This window comes from Macaca nemestrina, chromosome 18 (genome assembly GCF_043159975.1).
Source record: "Macaca nemestrina isolate mMacNem1 chromosome 18, mMacNem.hap1, whole genome shotgun sequence".
Classification (NCBI taxonomy): Eukaryota; Metazoa; Chordata; class Mammalia; order Primates; family Cercopithecidae; genus Macaca; species Macaca nemestrina.
Window position 1 is genome coordinate 26494894 of NC_092142.1, and position 26972 is coordinate 26521865.

The 26972-nt window shown below is 47.3% G+C and overlaps 1 protein-coding gene and 1 long non-coding RNA gene across 9 annotated transcripts in view; one reads left to right on the forward strand and one right to left on the reverse strand.

Annotated features, from left to right (window-relative positions):
- KATNI (katanin interacting protein) overlaps nt 1-26972 on the forward strand; it is a 233051-nt gene that overhangs the window by 144478 nt on the left and 61601 nt on the right. For 7 of the 8 annotated variants that reach the window (XM_011710206.3, XM_011710197.3, XM_011710205.3 and 4 more), the window contains 5 exons: nt 5895-6067; nt 7093-7158; nt 9082-9188; nt 11401-11503; nt 16218-16433. In XM_011710206.3, the coding sequence (XP_011708508.2) occupies nt 5895-6067; nt 7093-7158; nt 9082-9188; nt 11401-11503; nt 16218-16433 (665 nt within the window). The remainder of the gene's footprint in view (nt 1-5894; nt 6068-7092; nt 7159-9081; nt 9189-11400; nt 11504-16217; nt 16434-26972) is intronic. The other variant, XM_011710198.3, reaches the window with a different exon arrangement.
- On the reverse strand, nt 11503-26103 carry LOC139359855 (uncharacterized). Its single transcript, XR_011616365.1, has 3 exons — nt 25787-26103; nt 18477-18508; nt 11503-14469 (listed from the first exon to the last, which is right to left on the reverse strand). It is a non-coding gene; the product is annotated as an uncharacterized lncRNA (long non-coding RNA).

Below are 26972 nucleotides of genomic sequence, written 5' to 3' on the forward strand. Positions count from 1 at the left end.
CCACAACCTCTCCACCCTCATTGCTAACCATCCTTCCCCTTGCCCCCCATTCCAGCCTCCTTGCCACTCCTCAGTGTGCTGAGCTTGGCCCACCAGGGCCTTGGCACCTGCTGTTCCAGGCGGAGGGAACAGCAGGGTATTCCCAGGGCTCACTGCCTTCATGTCCCTACTCAGATATCCTCTTCCCAAATGGTACATCTCAAATAACCCCTGTGTGTCCCCTCCCGTCACGAGCAGCCCCTTACCCTCTGCATATTCCTGACCCGTGTCTGTCTCTGCTTTGTGACTACGAAGTCAATGAGGGCAGAAGTGTGCCTGTTCCTCCAACCCCTGTACCCCCACACCAAGAGCAGCATCTCACTCAACCAAAGAAGCTCACTGCATAGTGCAGGTCGCAAGCCTGGTAACAAAGTACCTTTGACTTTGTGGATAACCCATTTCCGCAGTAGGGGCGAGGGTGCGTCTATACCTTGGGGTGTTTTGGCTTCAGCTCCAGTATAGCTCAAAACCACATCCTTCAGCTTCCTTCACTCCTTTTTCTGGTCCTTCTAGCTATTTCAGGGACCTGATCCTTTTTGCACTGAGGAAGATACTGGTGAGGTCTTCCCCATCCTTTTACCTGTTGCTCGTTTCCATAACAATAAGAACGTGCAACACAGCTTGCTAAACAGAGCTTCTTCCAAACCTCATTCTCAGCCCATGTTTGTTTTACTTTCTCATCTCTCCTGTTGCCCAGCAGGCCAAGTGATAGATGAGAAGGGCAAAGCAGCCTCCAGTGGGCGAGCAGAATCCCTGGCTCACGTGTCTGGCAGCTCCTTACCTCTCTGTCCTCAGGAGCAGCATCAGGGATGATGACAAGAGACTGTACATCAAAGTCTGAAAATGGCCCACTTGATTTTTTTTTTTTTTTTTTTTGAGATGGAGTCTTGCTCTGTGGCCCAGGCTGGAGTGCAGTGGCATGATCTCGGCTCACTGCAACCTCTGCCTCCCGGGTTCAAGCAATTCTCCTGCCTTAGCCTCCCGAGTAGCTGGGATTACAGGCACCCGCCACCATGCCTGGCTAATTTTTGTATTTTTAGTAGAGATGGGGTTTTACCATGTTGACCAGGCTGGTCTTGAACTCCTGACCTCAGGTGATCCACCAGCCTCAGCCTCCCAAAGTGCTGGGACTACAGACGTGAGCCACTGCGCCCTGCCCCATTTGATGTTTATTGCACAGAGCAGCCATCCACAGGTGCTGTGGAGGTTCCTCCAGGTGCCTTGACCCTTCTCAGGGAGCAGCTGGGACGTGCCCTGGCCTGTACTAGAACAGCCGGTGGGTTCTGTTGGCCCTCACGACATTTCTTAAAAACTGGAAGACGTTATGAACAAATAAAATTCAGGGGATTTCACATAAATTTCAGATGCTAGCTTTTCTTAGGGGGAAAAAAAAGCATTTGGTAACACTAGGAGTGCAGTCCTACAAGGCAAACATTGGCTGGAGCTGGGAGGTGGCTTCTATTCAGTGGCACTCGGCCCCTGGCATTCAGTGACACTAAGATGGTCCCTGGGGCATTTGCACTCACAGCCCCTTTCTTGGGTGCCTGGCAGAACTTGCTATTCCTTCGTTTTAGGTTAGCATTCCCATAAAAACCCGCCATCCCCATCAGCCCAGTGCCTGGCTGTACTAGAAAGCAGCCCAGTAGAGCCTCCGGGTGTCTCCTGCCCTCTCCTGCCAGTGACATTCTTGATGTTGCTACCCGAACATTCAGACACAGCATTCTAATGGGGCGTAGCAAGAAAGTCAAGTGCTTCAACAGGAACCCTTAATAATCAACAGCCGATGGTTTGCTAAGGTCCTGAGAAGGGAAGCATGCTGTTTTTCAGCCAGCCTTGCACCAGGTCACAAGTATACACAGATCCCCCAAGACGTCATACCTGTAAATTTCATTAGTTTGTTATAGGCCAGCATGAATACCAATCTTTGGTACCCTTAAATGATCCAATCCAGTTGCCTATGTTAAATTTACATCTCCAGGCCAGGCATGATAGCTCATGCCTGTAATCCCAGCACTTTGGGAGGCTGAGGCAGGTGGATCACTTGAGTCCAGGAGTTTGAGACCCGCCTAGGTAACATGGTGAAACCCCATCTCTACAAAAAATGCAAAAATTAGCCGGGCGTGGTGACATGTTCTTGTAGTCCCAGCTACTTGGGAGGCTGAGGCTCAAGAATTGCTTGAACCTGGGAGGTGGAGGATGCAGTGAGCCGAGATTGTGCCATTGCACTCCAGCCTGGGCAACAAGGGAGACCCTGCCACAGTAAATAAATTAATTAACTAATTAATTAATTTACATCTCTAGCCTAGGCCCTCTCTCAAACTCTGGATTCCTGTGTGCACAGGTCAATTCAACAGCTCTGTTCTGGTGCCACACTCACATCCTGAACCCAGTTTGTCCCAAACTGAGCCCTCTGCTCCTCCCAGACTTCCTCCACCCACAGCCTTCCACAGCTCAGCAGAAAGCAGTCACGTCTTCCACTTCAAGCTGTCACCCATGGAGTCACCCATAATTCCTCTCTTCCTGTCCCATCCACAGCTGGAAGTCCTGTTGGTCTGTCTCTGGCAGATACCCGTAATCTGACCACATTCTGTGTCCTGTCCACCACTGTTGCCTCCTGTCGCCTGGACAACTGCAGTAGCCCCTGACCATCTCCCTGCTTTCGCCCCTACCTCCTTTTAGTCTTTTCTCCACTCTGTACCTACATCAGATGTGGTCTTCCTCTGCTCTGAATTCCTCAGTGGCTCCCCATTTCCCTCAGAGCATGGGCCTTCCAGTGCCCTCCAAGGCCCTGCATGACCTGCCCTCTGCCAACCCCTCTCAGTCCTTCTGTCAGCCTATACCCCCGCTGGCTCCGCTCCAGCCCCGTGGGTACCTGGCTGCTCCGAGAACACATCACACGCCTCCCATCTTTGCGCTGGTGCCTGGAGCACACTTCCCTGGTCATCTGCGAGGCTCTCTCTGCGCCTGATACCCGCACTCCAGATCTCCCTGACCCCGATCTGCTTTGCGTGGTTTTTCATGTCAGTTTCCACGTCAAACACTGTGTTTTAAATTTATTATTTCTCCAGCTTATGGTCTCTCACTGTGTGAGTGAGGGACTTGGTTTCTCTGGTCACTACTGTGTCACCAGTGCCAAGAACAGAGCCTGGCACAGATAAATATTTCCCCAAGGGTTGAGATTCAGTAGGTAAACTCTCTTTAAGCACCCCAAAGAAATATTTGGAGCAGTTCTATATTTTAATGGAGTATGTTTTAGTATGAAAAAAATCCAAACATAAATAATTGAGAGGATGTTACAGTGACCTCCCCTCCCCGCCCCAATGTATCCATCCATTACCCACCCTTGGCAATAATCAATTTACAGCCAAGTTCATTTCATCATCACCCCTACCCATTCCCCAGATTTTTAGGAAGCAAATCAAAGCCTTCATATAATTTTATCTGCAGATATTTTAGTATTCTTTTCTTTTTAGAGCTTCATTGTACTCTGTTGGGTGGGTGTACCACAATTTATTTTATTAGTTGCCTAGTCTTATTAGGTGCTTCTTTTATATCACTGTGTATTTTATAAAACCAATTTTCCATTCATGGGAACTTCCAGAATCAACTGCAACTTTGCAATACTTGTTTTCTTAAATTGAGGTGTTATTACTTTGTAATTCTTGTTACCTGCGCAAAAGCAAAACAGAAAAGAGCAATGATATTGCAAAATACCCATCCCTCTTCCTAACATTATATATTATTCTTTACAGGTATTCTGTAAGAAAGTTAATTTTTTAAATAACTTTTTGTTTTGATGCAATTTTTTTAACTTTGAGTTTCAGGAATAGGTGTGCAGTTTGTTCTGTAGGTCAACTGCATTTCACAGGGATTTGGCATACGGATAATTTCATCACCCAGCTAATAAGCATAGTACCGGATAGGTAATTTTTCTGGTCCTCTCCCTCCTCCCACCCTCTACCCTCAATAGACCCCAGTGTCTGTTGTTCCCGTGCTAGTATCCATGTGTTCTCATTGTTTAGCTTATAAGTGAGAACACGCGATATTTGGTTTTCTGTTCCCATGTTAGTTTGTTCAGGATAATGGCCTCCAGTTTCATCCATGTTGCTGCAAAGGACATGATCTCATTCTTTTTTATGGCTGTATAGTATTCCATGGTGTATTCCATAGTATTCCACATTTTCTTCTTCTTCTCTCTCTATTTTTTTTTTTTTTTTTCAAGACAGAGTTTCACTCCTGTTGCCCAGGCTGGAGTGCAATGGTGTGATCTCGGCTCACTACAACCTCTGCCTCCTGAGTTCAAGCGATTCTCCTGCCTCAGCCTCCCAAGTAGCTGGAATTACGGGTGCCTGCCACTACACCCAGCTAATTTTTGTATTTTTATTAGAGACAGGGTTTCACCATGTTGACCAGGCTGATCTCGAACTCCTGACTTCAGGTGATCTACCCACCTCGACCTCCAAAAGTGCTGAGATTACAGGCATGAGCCACCATACCTGTCCTCCACATTTTCTTTATCCAGTCTACTGTTGATGGGCATTTAGGTTGATTCCATGTCTTTGCAGTTGTGAATAGTGCTAGATGAACATACATGTGCATGTGTCTTTATGGTAGGATGATTTATATTCCTTTGGGTATATATCCAGTAATGAGATTGCTGGGTCAAATGGTAATTCTGTTTTTAGTTCCTTGAGGAATCGCCATGCTGCTTTCCACAATGGCCGAACTAATTTACACTCCCACCAGCAGTGTGTAAGCGTTCCCTTTAATCCTCAACCTCGCCAGCATCTGTTAGTTTTTTACTTTTCAATAGCCATTCTGATTGGTGTGAGATGGTATCTCCTTGTGATTTTTGATTTGCTTTTCTCTAATGATTAGTGATGTCAAGTATTTTTTCATGTGATTGTTGGCTGCATGTCTTGATACAATTTTAAACTTAAAGAAACATTGTAAGGCTAGTACACTGACACTTCCACCTTTCACCCACACACCCAGATTCACCAGTTAACATTTTACTCCAATTGCTTTTGCTTTTTATTCTCTCTCTCTCTATATATATAATTATATAAAAATTATATATAATTATACAAAGATATATAATTATACAAAAATTATATATTTATATATACAGAAATATTATGCACACACTTATGTGTATGCCCGCTATCATGTATTGATCTGTAAATTAAATTACATAACGATAGCTAGATCGATCAATAGAGGGCGCGTATGTGTGTAAATATTTGAGATGAAGTTGCAGACATCATTTCCCTTTACCCCAAACTGTGTGTGTGCATGCACATGTGTGTGTGTGCATGTATGTGTGTAAACCATTTGAGATGAAGTTGCAGACACCATTCCCCTTCACTCCTGTGCATGCGTATGTGCGCATGTGTGTGTGTGTGTGTGTATGTGTGTGTGTGTAAGCTATTTGGAATTAAGTGGCAGACATCATTCCCCTTTACCCCTCAACACTGTGGTATGTATCTCCTAAAAACAAGGGCATTTTACATAAGCACAGTACACTAATGAAATTCAGGATATTTAGTATTAATAGAATACCACTGTCTAAGCCACAGACTGTATTTGAATTTTCCCAGTTGCCACAATAGTGTTCTTTACAGCGCTGCTCCCTCCCCAGGACCAAGTGCCCCCAGGGCCACCACTGCATTCAGCCGTGTCTGCCTAGTCTCCTGTAATCTGGGACCATTTTCTTTGTCTTTTATGACCTTGACATTTTTGGAGATTACAGGCCAGTTGTTTTATAGAATGTTCCTCAATTGGGGTCTAATAGATTTTGAGCTGCACTCCGAGAATATAATCTAAAGAAACGTCCCCCTGTCTTCTGCCCTCAGGACCTGGAAGCCGGCGAGAGAGACTCCTGTCTGCAACCCGCAAAACTCTTTGCGAGGCTGAGGACCCAGAGGAAGAAGCCTCTGCTGTGCTCCGAGCCATCCAGGTGGAGAACGCGGCCCTGCAGAGGGCGCCCCTCAGCAGAAAGGCTGAGCAGCCGGCCAGCCCACTGCAGGTGCGCTCCGGGCGGGGCGAGGAACCAGGGGATGCTCCCTGGACTAGGCAGTGTCTGAGCTGCAGTTAAGAAGAGCAGGTGGGCAGAAGAGAGAGGTGTAGTGGGTATCGCTGACCCCAGATTCATCCGTGTTTCCACTGTTCACAGACAGTCACCCACTGACCTGCTATGGCTCCCATTACTTCCGCCTTCTTTTGACTCTATTTCACAAAGCCTAAACTGGGTGCTAATCAGCCTCCAATCCTCACTGATTTCCCTGCAAACCCTGGATACCTTAGAGCAGGGTTGCAAACAGGTGGGTCAGTGAAGAATGGAGTCAACGACAAGCTCTGGCTTCCCAGGAAAGGTCTCATTCCCAAGCATGGACCCTTCAGGCATCCATAGTCCTCACTGCTTCCTATTGTCCTGCCCCTGGCCCACTTCATTTGTTCACAGAGCCTCTCTGGACCTACAGGGATTTGAGTTTCCAGCTGCTGCCTTCAGCTTTGAGCAGCCAATAGGAGGATAAATGGTGGGTGGAGCAGGGACCTTGGGGAGCTGGAGGCGTTGGGTATAGCTTGGGGTACACATTCTTTCCCAGAAGCTTGGTGTGTGACTTGGTGTGTTGAAACCCTTTTTTGTAGTTTGTCCCCCTCGATGCTCTCTGTAGCCCTGAAATAGGCAGGCTGGTTTCATTGCCTCACTTCACAGATGTGGCCACTGGTACAGAGAAGCAAGGTGGCCTGCTTCTCTCAAGGACAGGGTGATCACATCTTTGGAAGTGGCCGAGGTCTGCCCGCCTGCAAGCCCAGGGCCCTGTCACCAGCACCAGTTGTTCCCCAGGCTCTATCTTGGGGCTGCTCTTTGGGGCATCCATCAAGCAGCACCTATTGTGTGTGTTCCCAGACCTCTGACCTTGCCCCTGAACTTTACATCTATGGTAGCTTGAGAAGGTCCCTGCCCTTTTCTGTGCCCTCATCTTTCTGTGAACAGCATGGAGTGAAGGCTTTGTTCCAACGTCACATCATGTGATCACATCCTTACAGGATGCAGAGGGACCACCAGCAAAACCATGGACCAGTCTGCTGGAGGAGAAGGAAGAGACCCCTGAGGTCAGTGCCAGGCAGAGATGAATGACAAAGCCCCATGCATGTGCATAGCACCTGATGGCCTCCAGGGCGCTTTCCTTCACGCTGTCCCACCAGGTCCTCACTGTGTGCCCTGAGCACTGGTGTCATGCTGCCCATTTCACAGATAGGGAGACCAGGGCTGGCGTGGCTTACCCAAAGTCACGAGTCGAAGCCAGAACTCACCCAGGCCTGCTGACTCAAACTGTTGTTATATTTCTATTTATTTATTTATGTTATTATTATTATTTTTTGAGACAGAGTCTTACTCTGTTGCCCAGGCAAGAGTGCAGTGGTGCAATCTCGGCTCACTACAACCTCTGCCTCCTGGGTTCAAGTGATTCTCCCACCTCAGCCTCCCAAGTAGCTGGGATTACAGGCACCTGCCACCATGCCCAGCTAATTTTTTGTATTTTTACTAGAGACGGGGTTTCACCATGTTGATCAGACTGGTCTCGAACTCCTGACCTCAAGTGATCCACCCGCTTCAGTCCCCCAAATTGCTAGGATTACAGGTGTGAGCCACCACGCCCAGCCTATATTTCTATTTATTGACAAGACAATGAAAAACAGATCTTAGTACCTTGAATAAATACATTTTTTAATCTGTATCTATCTAGGTCAGTTAAGTATATCTCAGCAAATTTGGTCCCAACAAATAAGGACGTGAATTAATAAAATGCCCAGGACTGTCTTTGCTTGGTCATACATAGGTCTGTGCCATGTGCTTAGAATACAGAGGCAGCTGAGACAGATGAGCCCTGGCCCCATGCAGCTTACAGGCAGCAGCAAATAAAACCATTCATAAACAGGGTGACATCAGAGAGCGATGACAATCACAGCTGCTAATATGTGAGAGAATGACAGGGTATAGGGCAGTGGCTGCCTCTGACAGGGTGGTCATGGGTGCCCCTTGGAAGGCATGTCCCATCTGAGCTGAGCCCTGCCTGTTCAGAAGGCACCAACAACAGGGAACGGCATTCCAGGTGGAAGGAACAGGGGAAAAGCTTTGAGGTGAGAATGAGCCCAGCCTGATCAAGGATTGGGAAGAAGCCCTTTGTGAGGCAGGGAAGAGGGGATGGGAGAAGCAGAGGGAGACAGAGCCCAAGCGGCACAGGGTGTGCATGTCGCACCCCAGAGCGCCAGAGTTGTTTGTCGTTTGCATTGCTGCCACTCGTCCTGCCAGTTCTCATCATCCTCGTCTGCCGCTAGCCTGTGTTTCTGACAGGCCTGCAGTAACTGCCTAGGTCCGGAATTTCTGGATGACCTAATTCCTGACCCACAGAGATTCCGGGGACTAAAATCTTCTGCAAATAGACAGCAGGGCACATTTCTAGTGTCAATGATAAATGAAAAAGAAGGGGAAAAGGCTCAGAGAATTAAAAATGAAAGGGCCTAATGCTGTTACTGGAATTCTTCATGGAGTCTGCTTGCTTTGTACAACCAGAACAGGGGCTCAGTTGAGATGGCGAGAGGATTTTTTTTTTATTTTTTGAGACAGTGTCTCACTCTGTCACCCCGGCTGGAGTGCAGTGGCACGACCATAGCTTACTGCAGCCTCAAACTCCTGGGCTCAAGTGATCCTCCTCCCGCAGCCTCCCAAAATGCTACGGTTACAAGCATGCACCATTGCATCCGGCCAGTGAAGCTTTTTGATAAGAGAAGGTTTCCAGTAGCTCATCGAAGTGGGTTGTTTCCTAGGAGCACCCTGGTCATCAGAAACTGAGATGGTGTGAGGGGTTCTAGATAGAAGCTTCAGGCAGTTGCTGTCACCCTCACATTCCTGTTCCTGTTTTATACAAAGGGACTGTCAGCCTAAGCATGCCTGCCCTTGACCATGACCCTGCTGTGTCTTAGGCCAGGAGTGTTGCCTGAGACATCTGTTTAATAAACCTTTCCCATCCTCAGCTGCTTCCCATCACCACGGCGACCACCACTCAGGAGCCGGCCGGGGCAGCAGGGGGAGCCAGAGCCATCAACCAGGCCATGGACAGAATTGGACTTCTGGGAAGCAGGTACTACCAAGGGTGAAGCCAAACCCAAAACTCCTTAGGAGTGCAGCCATAGGGATCTTCTTCATGAGGGTTCTTTGCTTTTCCTATGTTTTTTCAAACCCCCTATTTCTTTCTTTAAGATGGGGTCTCGCTCTGTTGCCCAGGCTGGAGTGCAGTGGCACAAACAGCTCACTGCAGCCTCAAACTCCTGGGTTAAAGTGATCCTCCAGCCTCAGCCTCCTGAGTATCTGGGATCACAGGTATGTGCCGCTGCACCCAGCTAATTTGTGTACTTTTTTGTAGAGATAGGGTCTCACAATGTTGCCCAGGTTGGTCTCCAACTCCTGGGCTCAAGCAATCTACCCACCTCGGCCTCCCAAACAGGCATGAGCCACCACGCCTGGCCCCAAATCTGTTAAATGATTCCTTTAGACTATACTCTGTCTCCCCCTCCAGCTCTAAAGCATTCAAATTGACTTGATTTCTTTTAGGCATATAGCTCTTATCTTGGTCAGTTTGGCCCCAATCTGTGTAGAACTTGAACCTTCTCCAGGTTTCCAGTAGAATACCCCATGCAGCACAGGGCGTTAAACTTGTTCCCCTGCTGGTCTAGGGGGCGAGGCTGGCCCACAGCAGCGTCCTTCGAAGCTCCTTTTCTCTATTAAAAGTTTGTCCAAACTCAGCATTCTGTTCCATTAATGTGTAGCAGCAGTTATTGGAACTGTCAGGTTTTATTATCAAAATAAAGCCTTCCCTCTAGTCTTCAGACAAAATAGATCTTCAGAAAGATGTGCCAGGCTGAGCCTGTAGTTTCTGGCATGCCATGGCACACAGGCACACTCCGAGGGCCGCTGTGCACAGGCAGCTGTGCATGCTGGGCACTGTGCAAAGTGCCTGGCTGAGGGGCGAGAAGGGGCTGAAACCCAGCCTGTGTGCTGGTTACTAAGCTGAGGGCCTGGCCTGGGGCTGCATCAGCCCAGAAAGGGGGTGGTGGCTTTTCTGCATGAAGAAGGAATTCACTAGCCAAGCTGTGTGCCCTCCAGGTCCTCGTCCACCTAGAGGGAGCCCTTTGTTATAACTTACAGGGAAACTGAATAGGCTAAAGGCACCGCCATCCATTCCTTTAAGACTCTCCAGGCCCCAAATAGAAATCAGGGCTGTGTACCATCGTGGCCATAATAAGAACTCGCAGTTTCCCCTGCACGTGAAAAGGCTGCAGGCAGGCGCGGTGCTCACACCTGTAATCCGAGCATTTAGGGAGGCCGGGGAGGGCAAATCACCTGAGGTCAGGAGGTCGAGACCAGCCTGGCCAACATGGCGAAAACCCATCTCTACTAAAAATACAAAAATTAGCTGGGTGTGGTGGCGCGTGCCTGTAATCCCAGCTACTCAGGAAGCTGAGGAAGGAGAATTGCTTGAACCCCGGAGGGGGAGGTTATAGTGAGCCGAGACTGTGCCTTTGCTCTCCAGCCTGGGCGACAAGAGTAAAACTCCATCTCAAAAAAAAAATTAAAAAAAAGAAAGAAAGAAAGAAAAGGCTGGGCCATGAGGATATTTTACATCTGATGCAGTTTTATTACAAGCAGCATGCACTCCGCCAAATGCTTCTTTCCTCGGCATCAAGATCCTTTGTGCTTCAGGGTCTTGGGGGTACCCAGCCTTAAACTGCACATGTGGGCATGTTTGCAAATGATGAAGGCATGCTCTGCTGGGTTTAGAATGCCATGTCCTCAGGAACAAGAGGAGCAGAGCAGATCTCCAGCCCAGGAGTCAGCAAATTGTTGCTGTAAAGGGCCAGATAGTAAATATGCTTTGCAGTTGGTTTTGTTGTTGTTATAGTTGTTTCTTTGTACAACCTTTTAAAAATGTAAACCGTTCTTAGCTCACAGGCTGTACAAAAACAGGCCGTGGGCTGGATTTGACCCGTAGGCCTTAGTTCGGCTGACCACTGCTCTTGACTCTCAAGTTCAAAGCTTAGGGAGGTCAGCTGGCCGCCTTGCCCCAAGCAGTGTGTCCCCAGCTGGGCTCTGATTCCATCGCTAATTGTATAGCCATTTATAAAGGGAGAAAAACAGCAAGCCTGCCCTTGCCTTTGAACTGGATACAGAGTGCATACTTCCTCTTCATTTCCTGTTCCCGAGAAGGAAATGTCAGTGTGGCACTTTTAATGGGAATGTTCTCTTTTGTGTATCATTTACTACTACCTGTTTGCTAAAACCAAATCCCATTTCAGACAACAGCAGAAGCTTCTGAAAGTCCTCCAGGCCGTCGAAAGTGACTCTGCCCATTTCGGCAGGGTGGTTTCACCAACCAAGGAGCAAGTATCAGACGCAGAGGTGAGAGCCTTGACTTGATTTTCAGTTCTACATTCAGGATGGTTCCCTCAGAACAGTCATTTCGCATCGGTGGGGATTGCTCTGACAGTGGTTAAATGAGCATCTCTCTGCCTGTGTCTCCATCTCCCCCCATCCCTGACACACAGAGGTATATATGATGAAGAGCAGGAGCAGAGAAAGGAAGATGTGGGCCAGAAGTTTCAGCAGAGAGAAGCCGGTCTGCACAAGAGGAAACATGAATAGCATGAAAGCCCATAGGAAAATGTCCAACTTCGCTGGCAATCAAGAAACGCAAATTACAACAACCTAAATGTCCCATTTGCTCTCTGAATTGACAAATTATTTCTGAGGATAACCTCTAGTGCTAGCAAGGTTACAATAAAGCTGTGGCAGCCACACATATGTGGCAGGCAGCTGTATAAACAGGTAAAACCCTCTTGGAAAACAGAATGCTTGACCTTAGGAAGAGCCTGAGAAACACTTCTCAAAGTGTTTCAGCCCCACAATCCCGCTTCCTTATCTAAGGAAATCACCCCACAGAACTAAGAAGCTAGAGGCACACAGATGTCTATTACAGAATTATTGGAAGTAGGGAAGACATTTTTTAAAAACCTAAATGTCTTATAACAATGGAGTTAATCAGGAAAAGTATCATACATCAGCACGATGCAGTAGTATAAAAGGATGGAAGCTGTCATTACGAGACGATGCAGACAAGAAACGTTAGCGATATCAGCCTAACTGTAAAAGGTGATGTTAATCTTTAAGTCCAATAGGATTGCAACAACCACACAAAGATGTGGCCATATGAGTGTGCTGATGGAGCTAGGACACAAAATACAAAAGGGAACTGGGGCATCAGAGTGCTAGGATTAACAGCGATTCAATTTTTTTTCTTTTCTTTTCTTTTTTTTAGACAGAGCCTTGCCCTGTCGCCCAGGCCGGAGTGTAGTGGCGCCATCTTGGCTCATGGCAACTTTTGCCTCCCAGGTTCAAGCTATTCTCCTGCCTCAGCCGCCTGAGTAGCTGGGATTACAGGCATGCGCCACCATGCCCAGCTAATTTTTGTATTTTTAGTAGAGATGGGTTTTTGCCATGTGGGCCAGGCTGGTCTCTAATTCCTGGTCTCAAGTGATCCACCCACCTTGGCCTCCCAAAGTGCTGGGATTATAGGCCACCACACCCGGCCTCCCAAAGTGCTGGGATTACGGGCCACCACACCCGGCCTCCATTTTCTTTCGTGCTGAAAGGTGTGTGTCCCAGCACATCCTTCTGCCCCTACCTTCACCCAAGCCATTCTTAGTATTATTTGGTATGGTGCTCACCAATGTTACTACTGGCCAGTGAGGACTTAATGCGAAGTCCTCCCAAAGCCACATATAAAATCCTGTGAGAGCAGAAAGGCCCCTGAGCTGGCCTGGTCTGGACTAGAGTTCCAGCTTTGAATCTGTGGCATTCATTGAGAGATTGTGTGACCTTAGACAAGCCTCTTAAGCTGTCTGGTCCTGGCTGTCAAATAGGGTCAATAATCCATGCCCCACAGGCCACTGTGAGGATGAAACAGGAAAGGTCTCTGAGAGCATGCGGCTCAGTGCAGGGAGAGACCAGCAAATATCCGCTGAGAGTTCACCGAGAAAAATCAAAGCTGGGGTCCCCACTGCATGGAATAGTTTCTTCATTTGTATTATTTTAATTAATTAATTAATTAATTTTAGAGATAGGGCCTTGCTGTTTCTCCCAGGCTGGAGTGCAGTGGGTGTGATCACAGCTCAATGCAGCCTTGAACTCCTTGCTCAATCGATCCTCCTGCCTCGACCTCCTGAGTAGCTGGGACTACAGTGGCCCCCCAGCACACCTGGCTACTTTTAACAAATTTTTTTGTAGAGATGAATCCTTGCTGTGTTGCCCAGGCTGGTCTTGAACTTCTGGGCCCAAGCAGTCCTCCTGCCTCAGCATCCCAAAGTGCTGGGATTGCAGCTGTGAGTCACCATACCCGGCTAAGTCTCCTTATATTACGGGAGACAGAAAATCCAGGGCAAACTGACTTATACAACAAAGAGAAGAAAAATGACAGACTCTTCTCGTTGAAAATGACACAGGGAGGGCCAGGTGGGGCCTGATCCAGCAGCTCCCACTGTGTCTTTCCCCTCTGTCTGCACAGTGGAAAGCTCAGTCCCACCACCTGCAGCTCAGTCCCATCTCTGCTCCCTCCTCATGGTCCCCAAATAGCTAGAATGGTTCTACCTTGCACCCCTGTGTCATCAGACTCCACTGTCAGGAGGGAAGCCCGTTTCTCACCATGTAAGTCTGTGATTGGCGTGCTTGCACTGACCTGTGCCAGCGTGCTTGCCTGTGCTTCCTTGGACCAGTCAGGCCCCTCCCTGGAGTGGGAAAGGGTCAGTCCCCCTATTCTTTATGGCTGAGAAAAGAGACGCCGTGCCTTCCCCCCAAGGAAAATCAAGTGGTCTCAGCAAGAGCAGGGACAATGAATGACAGGGGCCAGGAGCTGCCCAGCCAGTGTCCCCCTCCCACCGCCAAGCAGGATCCCAAATTGGGCAGTACAGAAGCAGGAGGAGCCACTGAGTAGCAACAGACAAGTTGTGACACTTGCTTAGTTAATAGATTCTTCAGCTTTTTCATTTACCAACACAGCTGAGGAATTTGCACATTTCAGATTGCACTGGGTGGGAGTTCTAGCAGCCCCTCCGAAAGGCAGCCTGCCTCCCATCTGGCCTTCCTCCCATCTGGCCCTCCTGCCTCCCACCAGCAAGCAAGGTGACCAGTGCTACTTCTTCAGCAGCCCCCAGACTGACCGCTTTCCTGGTCCTGGATCGCTCCACACAAGCACAAGCTTATTAACCTCCCAGTCCCGTGGAGTCAGCTAGGCCAGTTTAGCTTTATCAGGGTCCTGCATGCCTGGGACTCAGACCCAGGGCAGCAGAGGGCTTGGCCAGGACGCCACATGGCTGTGAAGCAGAAGGAGGAAGCTGTGGGTTCCGAGGAGCCGGCTGATCAAAACAGGCCCTGTCTTTCATCCGGGAGCTGTGAGCTGACCTCTCTCCCTCCTCCCTATCCACGTTCCCACCATGTGGCAATCAAGGCCCCTCCAAACACACACTGAGAGCGATAGCACGTCTCGCTGGCTATTAATTAAAAAAGTAAGTGGGGAACAGTTGCTGTTCATTTGCTCGGCTCCCTGCTCACAGAACCATTGCAGATTACCCGTGCTAATTAACAGAGGGCATGTGCACGCGGGGAATGCACCATTTTGTGAGTGACTGATCCGTGGCGACCAGTGCTGCAGTCAGCCCCGGAGGGCCTCAGGAAGCCATTCCGAAGGGTGGCCGTTTATTGATGGCATTCACGCAGGCTCTCAGAGCAGACAGCCGACGCAGGAAGGAGGCAGGCATTAAAACCAATGAAGGAGAGAAACAGAAAGAAACAGACACTTACGGAGCGCACCCAGGGCCGGGGCTCATGATAGGGCCTTCTTAGGTATTGATATCCTGTTTAACGTCTGTGACAGGATTATCACATAGATGGTGTCATGTCATCTTCCCCAGCCAGGCCGAGGGATGTCAAGTGACTTGTCCAAGGCCAGGGGGCCATGTTTCCTACTATATCAGTCCTCTAGGGCCGCCATAACAAAATACCATACATGGGGTGGCTTCAACAACAGAGATTTCTTTTCTCACAATTTCAGAGGCTGGAAGTCCGAGATCAAGGTGTTGGCAGGTTTGGTTTGTTCTGAGGCCTCTCTCTTTGGCTTACAGACAGCTGTCTTCTTGCTTTGCCCTCATATGGCCTTTTTCTGTGTGTGCATCCTTGATGTGTCTCTCTGTTTGTCCAACTTTCCTCTTACAAGGACACCAGCTAGATTGGATTAGTGCCCACCCACCCTCCCCCCAGCCTCATTTCAATTTAATCACCTATTTAAAGGCCTTATCTCCAATACAGTCATATTCTGAGGTACTGGGGATTAGGGTTTCAACAGATGAATTTGAAAGGGCTAAATTCAGCCTATAACCTTTTTTTTGTTTTTTTTGGTTTTTTTGAGACTAGGTCTTTCACCCAGGAGTGAAGTGGTGCGAACACAGCTCACTGCAGCCTCAACCACCTGGGCTCAAACAATCCTCCTGCCTCAGCCTCCTATGTAGCTGGGACTACAGGCATGTGCCGCTGTGCCCAGCTCATTTAAAAAAAAAAAAATTTTGTAAAGACAGGATCTCACTTTGTTGCTCAGGCTGATCTTGAACTCCTGGCCTCAAGGAATCCTCCCAATTTGGCCTCTCAAAGTGCTGGGATTACAGGCGTGAGCCCCCATGCCCAGCCTCAGCCTGTAACACCTACTCAGCTCAGCAGATGTCGTGACGAGCTTCTGGGTACCGAACACTGAGTAGTGGGGGAGAGATGTGCGTGCTTAGGCAGAATTCAATGCTTTTTAGACATTTTTATGTATTTCTAAACTCTCAAACAGAATGCTCACACAGTGCCAGTTACACAGCGACTCTCTTTTGAATGCTTTACAGTATGAATTCATTTGATCAGGGGAATAACCATAGGTAGTGGGTGCTATTCTTATCCTCATTGTACAGATGGAGAGACTGAGACACTGAAGGTTAACTAACTTTTTGAAGGCAGTGGTAGCAGAGGTAGAGCCAAATTCAAGCCTGTCATGACTTAATCCTTTGGTGTTATTTTTCTCTTCTTTAAGGACAAACAGAGAACAAGGGCAGATGAGATCAAAGATGCCATCTACGTGACCATGGAGATCCTGTCCAACTGGGGCAACTCGTGGTGGGTGGGTCTCACAGAAGTCGAGTTCTTTGACCTGAATGACACAAAGCTTTATGTGTCCCCCCACGACGTGGATATCCGGAACACAGCCACACCTGGGGAGCTGGGCCGCCTCGTCAACAGGAACTTAGCTGTGAGTAGAGGGGACACTGGATTGCTTCTTGGCTGTGTATTCCCATGCATTTTCTCTGCCCTTGATAAATCTGTGTTAAGGGTATGAGTGGAGGGAGGAGAAGAACAACAAAATCTGGCCAGGTACGGAGGCTCACACCTGTAATCCCAGCACTTTGGGAGGCTGAGGCAGGCGGATCATTTGAGGTCAAGAGTTCAAGACAACAAGAAGCCTGGGCAACAAGGCAAAATTCTGTCTCTACAAAAAACACAAAACAGTAGCCAGGCATCATAGCTCATGCCTGTAGTTCCAGCTACTTGGAAGGCTGAGGTGGGAGGATCTCCTGAGCACAGGGAGATTGAGGCTGCAGTGAGCTGTGATTGTACCACTGCACTCCAACCTGAGCAACAGGGTGAGACCCTGTCTCTAAAAACAACCAAAAATAGGCCGGGTATGGTGGCTCACACCCGTAATCCCAGCACTTTGGGAGGCCGAGGCGGGTGGATCACTTGAAGTCAGGAGTTCGAGACCAGCCTGGCCAACATGGTGAAACTCCATCTCTACTAATAATACAAAAATTAGCCAGGCGTGGTGGCACATGCCTGCAATCCCAGCTACTTCTGGAGGCTGAGGCAGGGGAATCACTTAAACCCAGGAGGCAGAGGTTGCAGTAAGCCGAGATTGCAGTAAGCCAAGATTGCACCACTGCACTCTGGGTGACAGAATGAGACTGTCTCAAAAAAAAAAAAATTAAATAAATCTACCAGAGTTATTCATTTGGGCAAAGTTGGAGAGGAGCCTGAGGGAGCGGTGCTGGCAGAGGCCCCAGACACTCTCTCCCTAAGCTGTTTCCCAGCCCCTGCTCTGTGGGTATTTCTTGGGGGAGCCAATTCACCTTCTTTTATCCACCTTGCAGTTTTCCAGTCACCATCAAACACTGGACCTCAGGAGTCATTAAGGTTAATGGTTGTTCTTTGTAGTTGAAGAAACTACAGCTTGGAGAAGGGCATTGACTTGGCCAAGGTCATGCAGCTGGAAGGTAGTGGAGCCAAGTTCATATCGGGCAGCCTGGGCCAGGACCCTTGCCCACACTCCCTCAGGACCCTGCTGCCCTAGGTCGTGAGGTGCACACTCCACAAACGTTAAATGTTTCTTTCCTTTAAATATCCAACAGAGCCAGGTACAGTGGCCAACACCTGTAATCCCAGCACTTTCGGAGGCTGAGGTGGGCGGATCACCTGAGGCCTGGAGTTCAAGACCAGCCTGGCCAACATGGCGAAATCCTGTCTCTACGAAAAATACAAAAATTAGCCAGGCGTTGGGGCACACACCTGTAGTCCCAGCTACTTGAGCTGAGGCAGGAGAGTCGCTTGAACCTGGGAGGGGAGGTTGCAGTGAGCCATGATCGTGCCATTACACTCCAGCCTGAGCGACAGAGCAGGACTCTGTCTCGATAAACAAACAAACAAACAAACAAACAACAGAATTTACAAAAAGAAAGATGGGGGAGGGTACTGGCATTTTTTTCTTCCTGCAACTTGCAAGTTGGACACAAGAGACTGTGAGCTAAACTGAGCCAGAGTAGCCAGCCACATCATCTTTGCTATGCTGGGCCTCAGCTTTGTTCATAATTATCTCCTCAGAGACCTGAGAAGATGTTGTTATTGCGTGATCATAGCTCACTGCAGCCTCGAACTCCTGGTTTCAAACTGTCCTCCTGCCTCAGCCTCCTAAATAGCTGGGACTAGAGGCACACAACACCACATCTGGCTAATTTTGTAAAATTTTTTATAGAGACGGGGTCTCACTATGTTGCCTGGGCTGGTTTCCCTGGCCTCCAGTGATCCTCCTACCTCGGCCTCCCAAAGTGCTGGGATTACGGACATGAGCCAGCATGCCCAGCCTTTGCTGTTATTGTTATTATTATTAATAGTATTAATACCACTGGGAAAAGTAGTTAGTGTTATTCCCATTTTAAAGAAGAGGAAACAAGAAAAGGGGTGTTTGAAATGTCTGGTTCTAGAGACCCAGATTCTGGTCTTGACTCTGGCCTCGGCAACTTACCTGCCTTCTCTGAGAGTGGATTTTTCTGCCTGCTGAAAAATGGGAGATTGGGTCAATCATCTTTTAGGATTCTTAGATTTCCAGCAGCAGAAACCAAGTCCAGCTCAGTTAGCACATGTTTAAAAAGTAAGTGTGTTTCAAGTCTTTTGAGTAGCTAGTGTACTCACTGCCATGCAGGCCGGGAGAGGATGGGCTTTGTGGGAAAGTTGGGGTTTTAGGGAGCATCCTGGAATGCTGGCCACCACGGGTGTGGTCTTCTTTTGGGGGTGGGAGATAAACAGGAGGATGTGAGATTCTTCTGGAAAGATTCTTCTCTTTGGACTTGAGGTTCTGGGGGAGACTGTGCTGTCCTACTTAGAGAGTTGACTGTTTTGGCCTTTGTGTGAGTGGTCACTTCCATGGCATCCAAAACCATGACTAACTTACGTCCTAAACTGGGTCATAACTCAAGGTTGGGGGCTGCTTTCAGAGAAGGGAACAAAATGAGAAGGGGAGATGGAGAAAAGGATAAAGCTGCAATCCCTTAGTTCATACAACAACCGTGATTGAGATGCCTCGGCGGTGTCGGTTGGCTGGTTGGTTTGTCCTCACCAGCTTCTGCTGGAAATAGTCTCAGGAAAGGAAGGCTGATGGACAAACCTGTTCTGCCAATCCCAGGAAGGGATTCTCCCTGAAGGAGTTCAAGATTGCTTAGAAAATGTGTAATGTATGTCACAAATAAAAATAAAAATTAAGAAATTCAAGATCGCCACTTAAAGAAAGCTGGATGCTACAGAGCTAAGAAGCAACAGCTGTCCCCAGGCTTGGACTGGGTAGGTCTGAGTCCCCTTCTAGATCAGCAGCTCTGTGATCTCAGCCCTCGAAAGATGCAGTCCCTGAGCTGTGGATAACGGCCGCCTGGGCGCTGTGGCCTGGCCTATCCCTGTGCTGCCTCCAGATTCAAGTCTTTAGGCTCCCATGCTTGCTGCTGGGACTTGGGCCAGCCCTCGCCACCCCTCCCCTACCCTGCTCTTGCGGAAAGCAGTGGCATTTTGGAAGCCTGCTCTCCAGAACAGAGCACACTAGGGACAATAAAAAGCATCGTTGGATTTGATGGGGACCAATTCTGATGATTGCTCTCCCTTTCTTCTGTTTAGCAGAGACTGGGGCGCTTTGCCATGTGATGACCCACAGTTTTGGTGGATTTGAGGTTTTTGTTTTTTGGCCCTGCGATTGGGACATGAGGCAGCTGTGTCACCCTGGGCTGCTGGGTCTCTGGGCTCATCTGCAGGAACGCTGGATTCCCCCTTCTTCCCTGATGCGGGGCTTCCCTGCATCCTGGGTCCCAGGCCCGGGGCTACCGGAGCACACTGCCTCTCAGAACCATCTAATTGCACCAGCGTGTGGCAGCCATAGCCTGGTGCATCGCCTCGTTTAACCCTCACATGAACCTTGGGATGACTCTCCCCATTTCATCAATGAGAAAAAACAAGATGCAGTGAGGAAGAAGCACTTGCCTCAGGCCGTAGAGCATGGCTAATGGAGCCCACCCGACAGCCGAGGTACCTAGAAGCAGAGGCTGGGCTTGAAAGAGAAAAGGCTTCAGTGGAGTTGAATTGGGGCATTCAAAAAATGTGGGAGTGCCCCAGCCTCTATGGAAACTCCTCCCTTCTGTGCCCGCACCGTGTCTCTTACTGGCTGCATCCCAGCCCAAGGCCTCAAGATGACTCCAGATTTATACACCCAGCCCTGCCTGCCCCTCTGAGTTTCTGACGTGAATGTCAACTTCCTGCTTGACATCTCTTGGATCTCTCCTGGCCATCTCAGACTTCGTTATTATTATTCTTATTTTTAGAGACAGGGCCTTGTTCTGTCGCGCAGGCTGGAGAGCAGTGGTGCAGTCATTGCTCACTGCAGCCTCGACCTCCTGGGCTCAGCCACCCTCCCACTTCAGCCTCTCAAGAAGCTGGAACTACAGGCACACACTACCACACTTGGTTAATTTTTTATATTTTTTGTAGAGATAGGGTCTCACTATGTGGCCCAGGCTAATCTCGATCTCCTGACCTCAAGCAATCCTCCTGCCTTGGCCTTCCAAAGCACTGGGATTACAGGCATCAGCCACCATACCCAGCCCATTTAAAACTTAAGCTTAGAGATTTAAAACTTAAGTTTTGATTCCCCTGCCCTCTTCCCCACATCACTTCTTCCTCCAGTATTTCTTGTTCAGTAACCAGCATTGCTGTTGGCTTAGATGTACCACAATCTTCCTTGACTGCCCTAGGATATTATGGATTTCCTATGAGTCTAGAATTATTTCCAAATAAAAAGTAAAAATAATAATAATAATAATAATATGTATGTGTGTGTGTGTGTGTGTGTATACATACACATACATATTACACTTTTCATGTATTGGGGATTGATGTGGTTTGACTGTGTCCCCACCCAAATCTCATCTTGAATTGTAAAAATACCCACTTGTCAAAGGCAGGGCCAGGTGGAGATAATTGAATCATGGGGATGGTACATTTGGGCACAGTAGCTCACACCTATAATCCCAGCACTTTGGGAAGTCAAAGCAGGAAGATCATTTGAGGCCAGGAGTTTGACACCAGCCTGGGCAACATAGTGAGACCCTACCTCTACCAAAAAAAAATTAATTAAAAAAAATTAACATGTATGTGTATGTATATTTATGTGTATGTGTATATATATATATGTGAGTGTGTGTGTGTGTATGTGTGTGTGTGTGTGTATATATATATATGATTGTGCCCTTCTCCTACTTAAAACATGTCCACTGTGACTTCTGGTTACCCTTGGAAATAAAGCCCAGGTGCTTTCCCATGGCCTGGAGACTCTCTGTGAACAGGCCTCCACTTCCCCCTCTGCCTGCTTCACACACCCCTGCTTCACACCCAGGCTCCAGCAGCCTTGGGCCTGCCCTCTCTTCTTCCAACCCACCAACCTCATTCCTACCTCTCCAAAACCCTCTTCCTCCAGCTTTTCACGTTGCTTCTCCACATTCAGATTTCAGCCCTAATATCACGTTCTCAGCAAGACTTTCCCTCACCCAACGATCTGGAGGAGTCCCGTTCCCTCACACCCTGGTCACTATCACATCACCATTTTTCATTTCTTCAGAGCACATCTCACTGTAAGAAATGATCTTGTTTACATGTATATTATGTCTCCCCAGTTTAGCTGAAAATTCTTGTCTGTCCTGTTTACACTATATCCCCAATACATAAAAATGTGCCATACATATTATTTTTGTTTTTTTAAACGGAAACATAGCTTACAGTTTTTTTTGTTGTTGTTGTTTAAGCTTACAATTTTTAAACTTTTTATTTGGAGATAATTTTAGACTCACAGGAAGTTGTAAAATAGTACAGAAAACAGAAGAACAATAGAGAAAGTCAATGAAATCAGAAGTTGGTTCTTTGAGAGGATTAGCAAATTGGCAAACCTTTAGCTAGACTAACCAAAAAATGATGGGGGAGAAGATTAAAATTACTAAAATCAAGAATGATAGAGAGAACATTGCTATTGACCTTACAGAAGTAAAAAGGATTACAAGGGAAAATGAAATTAAGAAACAATTATGTTTACAATAGCATCAAAAGAATAAAATACTTAGGAATACATTTAACAAAAGAAGTACAAAATGTATACTCTGAAAACTACAAAACATTGTTGAAAGAAATCTAAGATCTAAGAAACTGGAAAAGCATCCCATGTTCATGGATCAGAAGACTTAACATTGTCAAGATGGTAATACTTTCCCAAAATGACCTACAGATTCAGCAAAATTGCTATCAGAATCTCAGCTGACTTCTTTGTACAAGTTGACAAGTTGATTCTACAATTTATAGGGAATTTCAAAGGACTCAGAGCGCTGAAATATTATTGAAAAAGAATAAAGTAGAACTCACACTTCAATTTCAAAGCATACTACCAACTCTACAGTGATAAAGACTGCATGGTACTGGCATAGGATAGACATATAGATCAATGAAATAGAATTGAGCATCCAGAAGTAAACCCATGGATTTATAGTCAATTGATTCCAACAAGGATACCAAGACCGTTCAATGGGAAAAGCAGAGTCATTCAAAAAATGGCCTTGGGACAAATGCATTTCCACATGCGAAAAGATGAAGGTAAATTTCCACCATATGCCTTATGCAAAACTAACTCAATGGATCAAAGACCTGAATATAAGAGCTAAAACTTTGAAACTCTTAGAAGAAGACAAAGGTGTAAATCTTGATAGCCTTGAATTTGTCAATGAAGTCTTAGCTATGACATCCAAAGCACAAGCAACCAAAAAAAGGAAAAAGATAAATCAGACTTCATCAAAATTAAAAACATTTTTCCCTCAGATGACACTATCAAGAAAGTAAAAATACAGCCTACAAAAAGGAGAAAATATCTGCAAATCGTATATCTGATAAGGGTCTAATATTCAGAATATACAAAGAAAAAAAACCCTAATGACAAAAAGATGAACAACCCAATTAAAATATGGCCAAATGACTTTGAATAGACATTTCTCCAAAAAAGATGTACAAATGGCTGGTGAGCACATTAAAGATACTTAACATCATAAGTTGTTAGGGAAATGCAAATCAAAACCACAATGAGATATCACTTCACAAACACTAGGATAGCTGTATTTAAAAAAAAAAAAAAAAAAAAAGAGAAAATAAGTATTGATGAGCATGTGGAGAAATTGGAACCTTCATTCTTTGCTTGTGGAAATGTAAAATGGCTCAGCCCCTGTGGAAAACAACTTAACAGTTTCTCAAAAAGGTAAATGTAGGGTTACCCATGACCTAGCGATTCCATTCCTAGGTATATACCCAAGATAACTAAAAACATACGTTTATTTAAAAAAAAACAACAAAAAACTTGTACATGCATGTTCATAGCAGCATTATTCAGAATAGCCAAAAAGTAGTAGAAACAGCCAGATGTCCATCAATGAATGAATAAAGAAAATGTAGTATTTCCACAAAATGGAATATTATTCAGCCCTAAAAAGGAAAGAAGTATTGCTACATGCTACAACCTGGATGAATCTTGAAAACATTATGCCAAGTGAAAGAAGCCAGACACAGAAGGCTGTGTTGTATAATTTCATTTATATGAAATGTCCAGAATAGGCAAATCTGAAGACAGAAAGTAGATTAGTCATTGCCAGGGGCTGGGAGAGGCAGGAATGGGGAGAGACTGCTAATGAACATGGGTATCTTTTGAGGGTGGTGAAAATGTACTAGAAGAAGATAATGGTAATGGTTGCACAACCTTGTGAATGTACTGAACCTTGTGAACACCACTGAACTGAACGCTTTAAAATGGCGAATTTTATGCTATGTGAATTATATCTCCATTTTGAAAAAAAAGAACAGAGAAATCTTATACACCTTTACCCAGTTTTCCCCAGTGGTAAATCCTATGTAACTGTAGTACATAATCAAAACCAGGACCTTGACATTGGTATAATGTACAGACCTTCATACACTCACTTGTGTGTACATGTATATGGTTCTATGCAATTTTATCACATATATAGATTTCTCTCTAAAGATACAGACATCGAGATACAGACCAGTTCCATCACCACCAAGGAGTTCCTTTGGGCTCCTCCTGTACAGCCATACTTCCCCAAGCCCAGTCCTGACAATGGAAACCACTGATTTGTTCCTCTACATACATTTTGTCATTTCAAGAATGCTATGTAAATGGAATCATACCGTTTATATAGCATTGATATCATTACTAAAGTCGGTAACCTTTCTGAGGTTTTTTTACTCAGTGTAATGCCCTTGACATCCTTCCATATTGTTGTGTGTGTCAATAGTTTGTTCCTTTTTAATGCAATAATTTATTAAATTGGAGCTACTTCTGAGGGCAGCACGCTATCTCCCTGCGGGTTACTATTCAGTGTTATGTTAATGCTGGAGTTAAAAAGGCACGTTTGGTTTAGGAGTTAGAAAGTTACCTCCTCAGAGAAGCCTTCTCTAAACATCCCTTCTAAAATAGCTGTTCCAGGGGCCATGAATAATTCTCTCTTATTTTTTTCCTAGAATGTGTCCCTGCTTGATTTTTTTTTTCTTGGAAACATTACCTGTTTGCCTTCCCTCATAGCACAGAGCTACTAGGACCTGGTGGGTCAGGTTCCCTTGCACATGCCCCGTGTCTGGCTCAGCATCGGTCCCCCAGGAGGGACCCTGTACAGTGTTTGTTGGGCAAGTTATGGAGTAGATGTGTCCGTGCCTGCTTCCACCCTTTTGCCCTAGCACTTCAGGGCATGCTGACTGCTTTTCTGAATGGCAGCATTGAGATTTCTTTCCTGGAGGATTCTTTTTTTGGCCTCCAGGGCCTACTTTACCACCCATACAGAGAGAAATAGAGAACCCCCAGGAGCAGCACTCAACCAACATTGGTGGAAGTTGGGGTATAAATACCCCAGCTCCCTGGCCCCGTTGGTGCAGTCACTCTGACGCCTGTTCCACCCTGGCTTCCAGATTCCCTGGGGGGATTAAGCTCTAGTTGCCCACAGGAGCAGCTGTCTTCATAACATACCCTTTATGAGCCACCTTCCCTGCCTTGTCTCACTTCTTCACTCTCCCATTGATATTTTCTGCTCTGTCTAAATAAGCTACTTACACATGGATCCTTGCCTCAGGGTCTGCCTCAGGGGAATCCAGAGACAGAATGAATTAATGCATGAAAGATGGAGGTTCAGATCCTCACTCCACCACGTAGGCATTGAGCAACCTTAGGCGATCCCACCCCTCGCTGAGCTTTGGCCTGTTTTGGTCAGTAGCACATGCATTACAGCAATGCCCACCTCCTGGGGTTTCCAAGTGAAAGAAGCCAGAACCAAGGGCAGTAACAGCAGCATGAAGGCGCCCGATTCCCGTTCTGCTGTATTCCTTACCCCCTGTGATGGGGAGGGAGGAGCCGCAGATGCTCTGCCTCCTGCCCTGGCACCGAGGGGTTTTCCCAGCATGTGCCAGGTCAGTCCTGGGCAGCTTCCCATAAGCCTTTCTCTCTGAGATCCTGTCTGTGGAGAGAAAACATCAGAAGGCTGGGGTGCTAATGAGGCCCAGAGTTATCCTCAGGTTAATGTTCTTTGACTTTGAACACCACAATTCCCACTTAGGCCTCCTGTTACTCCTCCTGCTGACAGAAATGTGAAGGGAAATCAATTACAGTCCCCTAGCCCACATCTAAGGGTCAGCCATCAGTCTCTTCCTTTGTCAGGCAGCCACAGTGACCCATTTTAGGCCCCCACTCAGCAAAGGAATGAGACTCACCCGCTGGATTTGGGGATGTGGTTTCTTGACCCCTCGCAGCTGCCCAGAGCACTAGAAGTTCTTGTAGAGCTGGAGAAACTTGCCAGAATAAGTCAGAACCCCTTGAACTCATCGTTCCCCCTTAACAAAAGCCACCTCCTCCCTCCTGAAAGGCACCATTGTCACCGAAACAAGCCCCCTTTGTCCTCCACCGCAGCTGGAGCCTGGGCCTCCCATCTCCTGGGGGCCGATCAAACCCCAGATCAGCCAATCCTCCCTCCCTGGCTCTGTCAAGTAGCAGGCACGTTCCTGGTGGCGGGGAGTCTGTCGAGATGTTCTCAAATGCAGGGCGATGCCCCTTTGAGATAAAAGAGACAAGTCAGCCAGTGTCAGGCCCGCGGAGGTTGCTTATTGGCAGATGGGACTTGCTGCTGCTGCCCTAAACAAGGACCACAGACTCAATGCCTACAGGGGCCAGGCAGAGGCAGAAGAGGGAAGCGAGGTGGATGTGAAGCAGTAGGGAGTGGTGGGGACCGTGGAGCCCTGGGGAATGGCGGGCTTCAGGGGCTGCACACTCTTGGCTCCAGGAAACGGCCATCACGGCCATCAGGGCTCCTGAGCTGCCATGTTTTCTGAGTCTGCAGAGGCGCCGGAAATCTGGCTGTTTGGAGAAATCTCCCCATTCCACCACCACCTATTTTTGAGACAGAGTCTCACTCCATCACCCAGGCTGGAGTGCAGTGGTGCGATCTTGGCTTCCTGCAACCTCCACCTTCCAGGTTCGAGTGATTCCCCTGCCTCAGCCTCTCCAGTAGCTGGAATTACAGGCCCGCCACCATGCCCGGCTAAATTTTGTATTTTTTTTTTTCTTTTAGTAGAGACAGGGTTTCACTACATTGGCCAGGCTAGTCTTGAACTCCTGACCTCAAATGATCCACCCGCCTCGGCCTCCCAAAGTGCTGGGATTACAGGTGTGAGCCACTGCACCCGGCCCTCATATTTTTCCTTTTTTCTTAGAGACAAGGTCTCACTGTGTTGCCCAGGCTAGAGTGCAGTGGTACCAAACTCCTGGGCTCAAGCGATCCGCCCACTTCAGTCTCCCGAGTAGCCAGAACTATAGGCAAATACTGCCATACCCTGCTAATTAAAAAAATTTTTTTTGTAGAGACAAGGTCTCTCTATATTACTTAGACAGGTCTCTAACTGC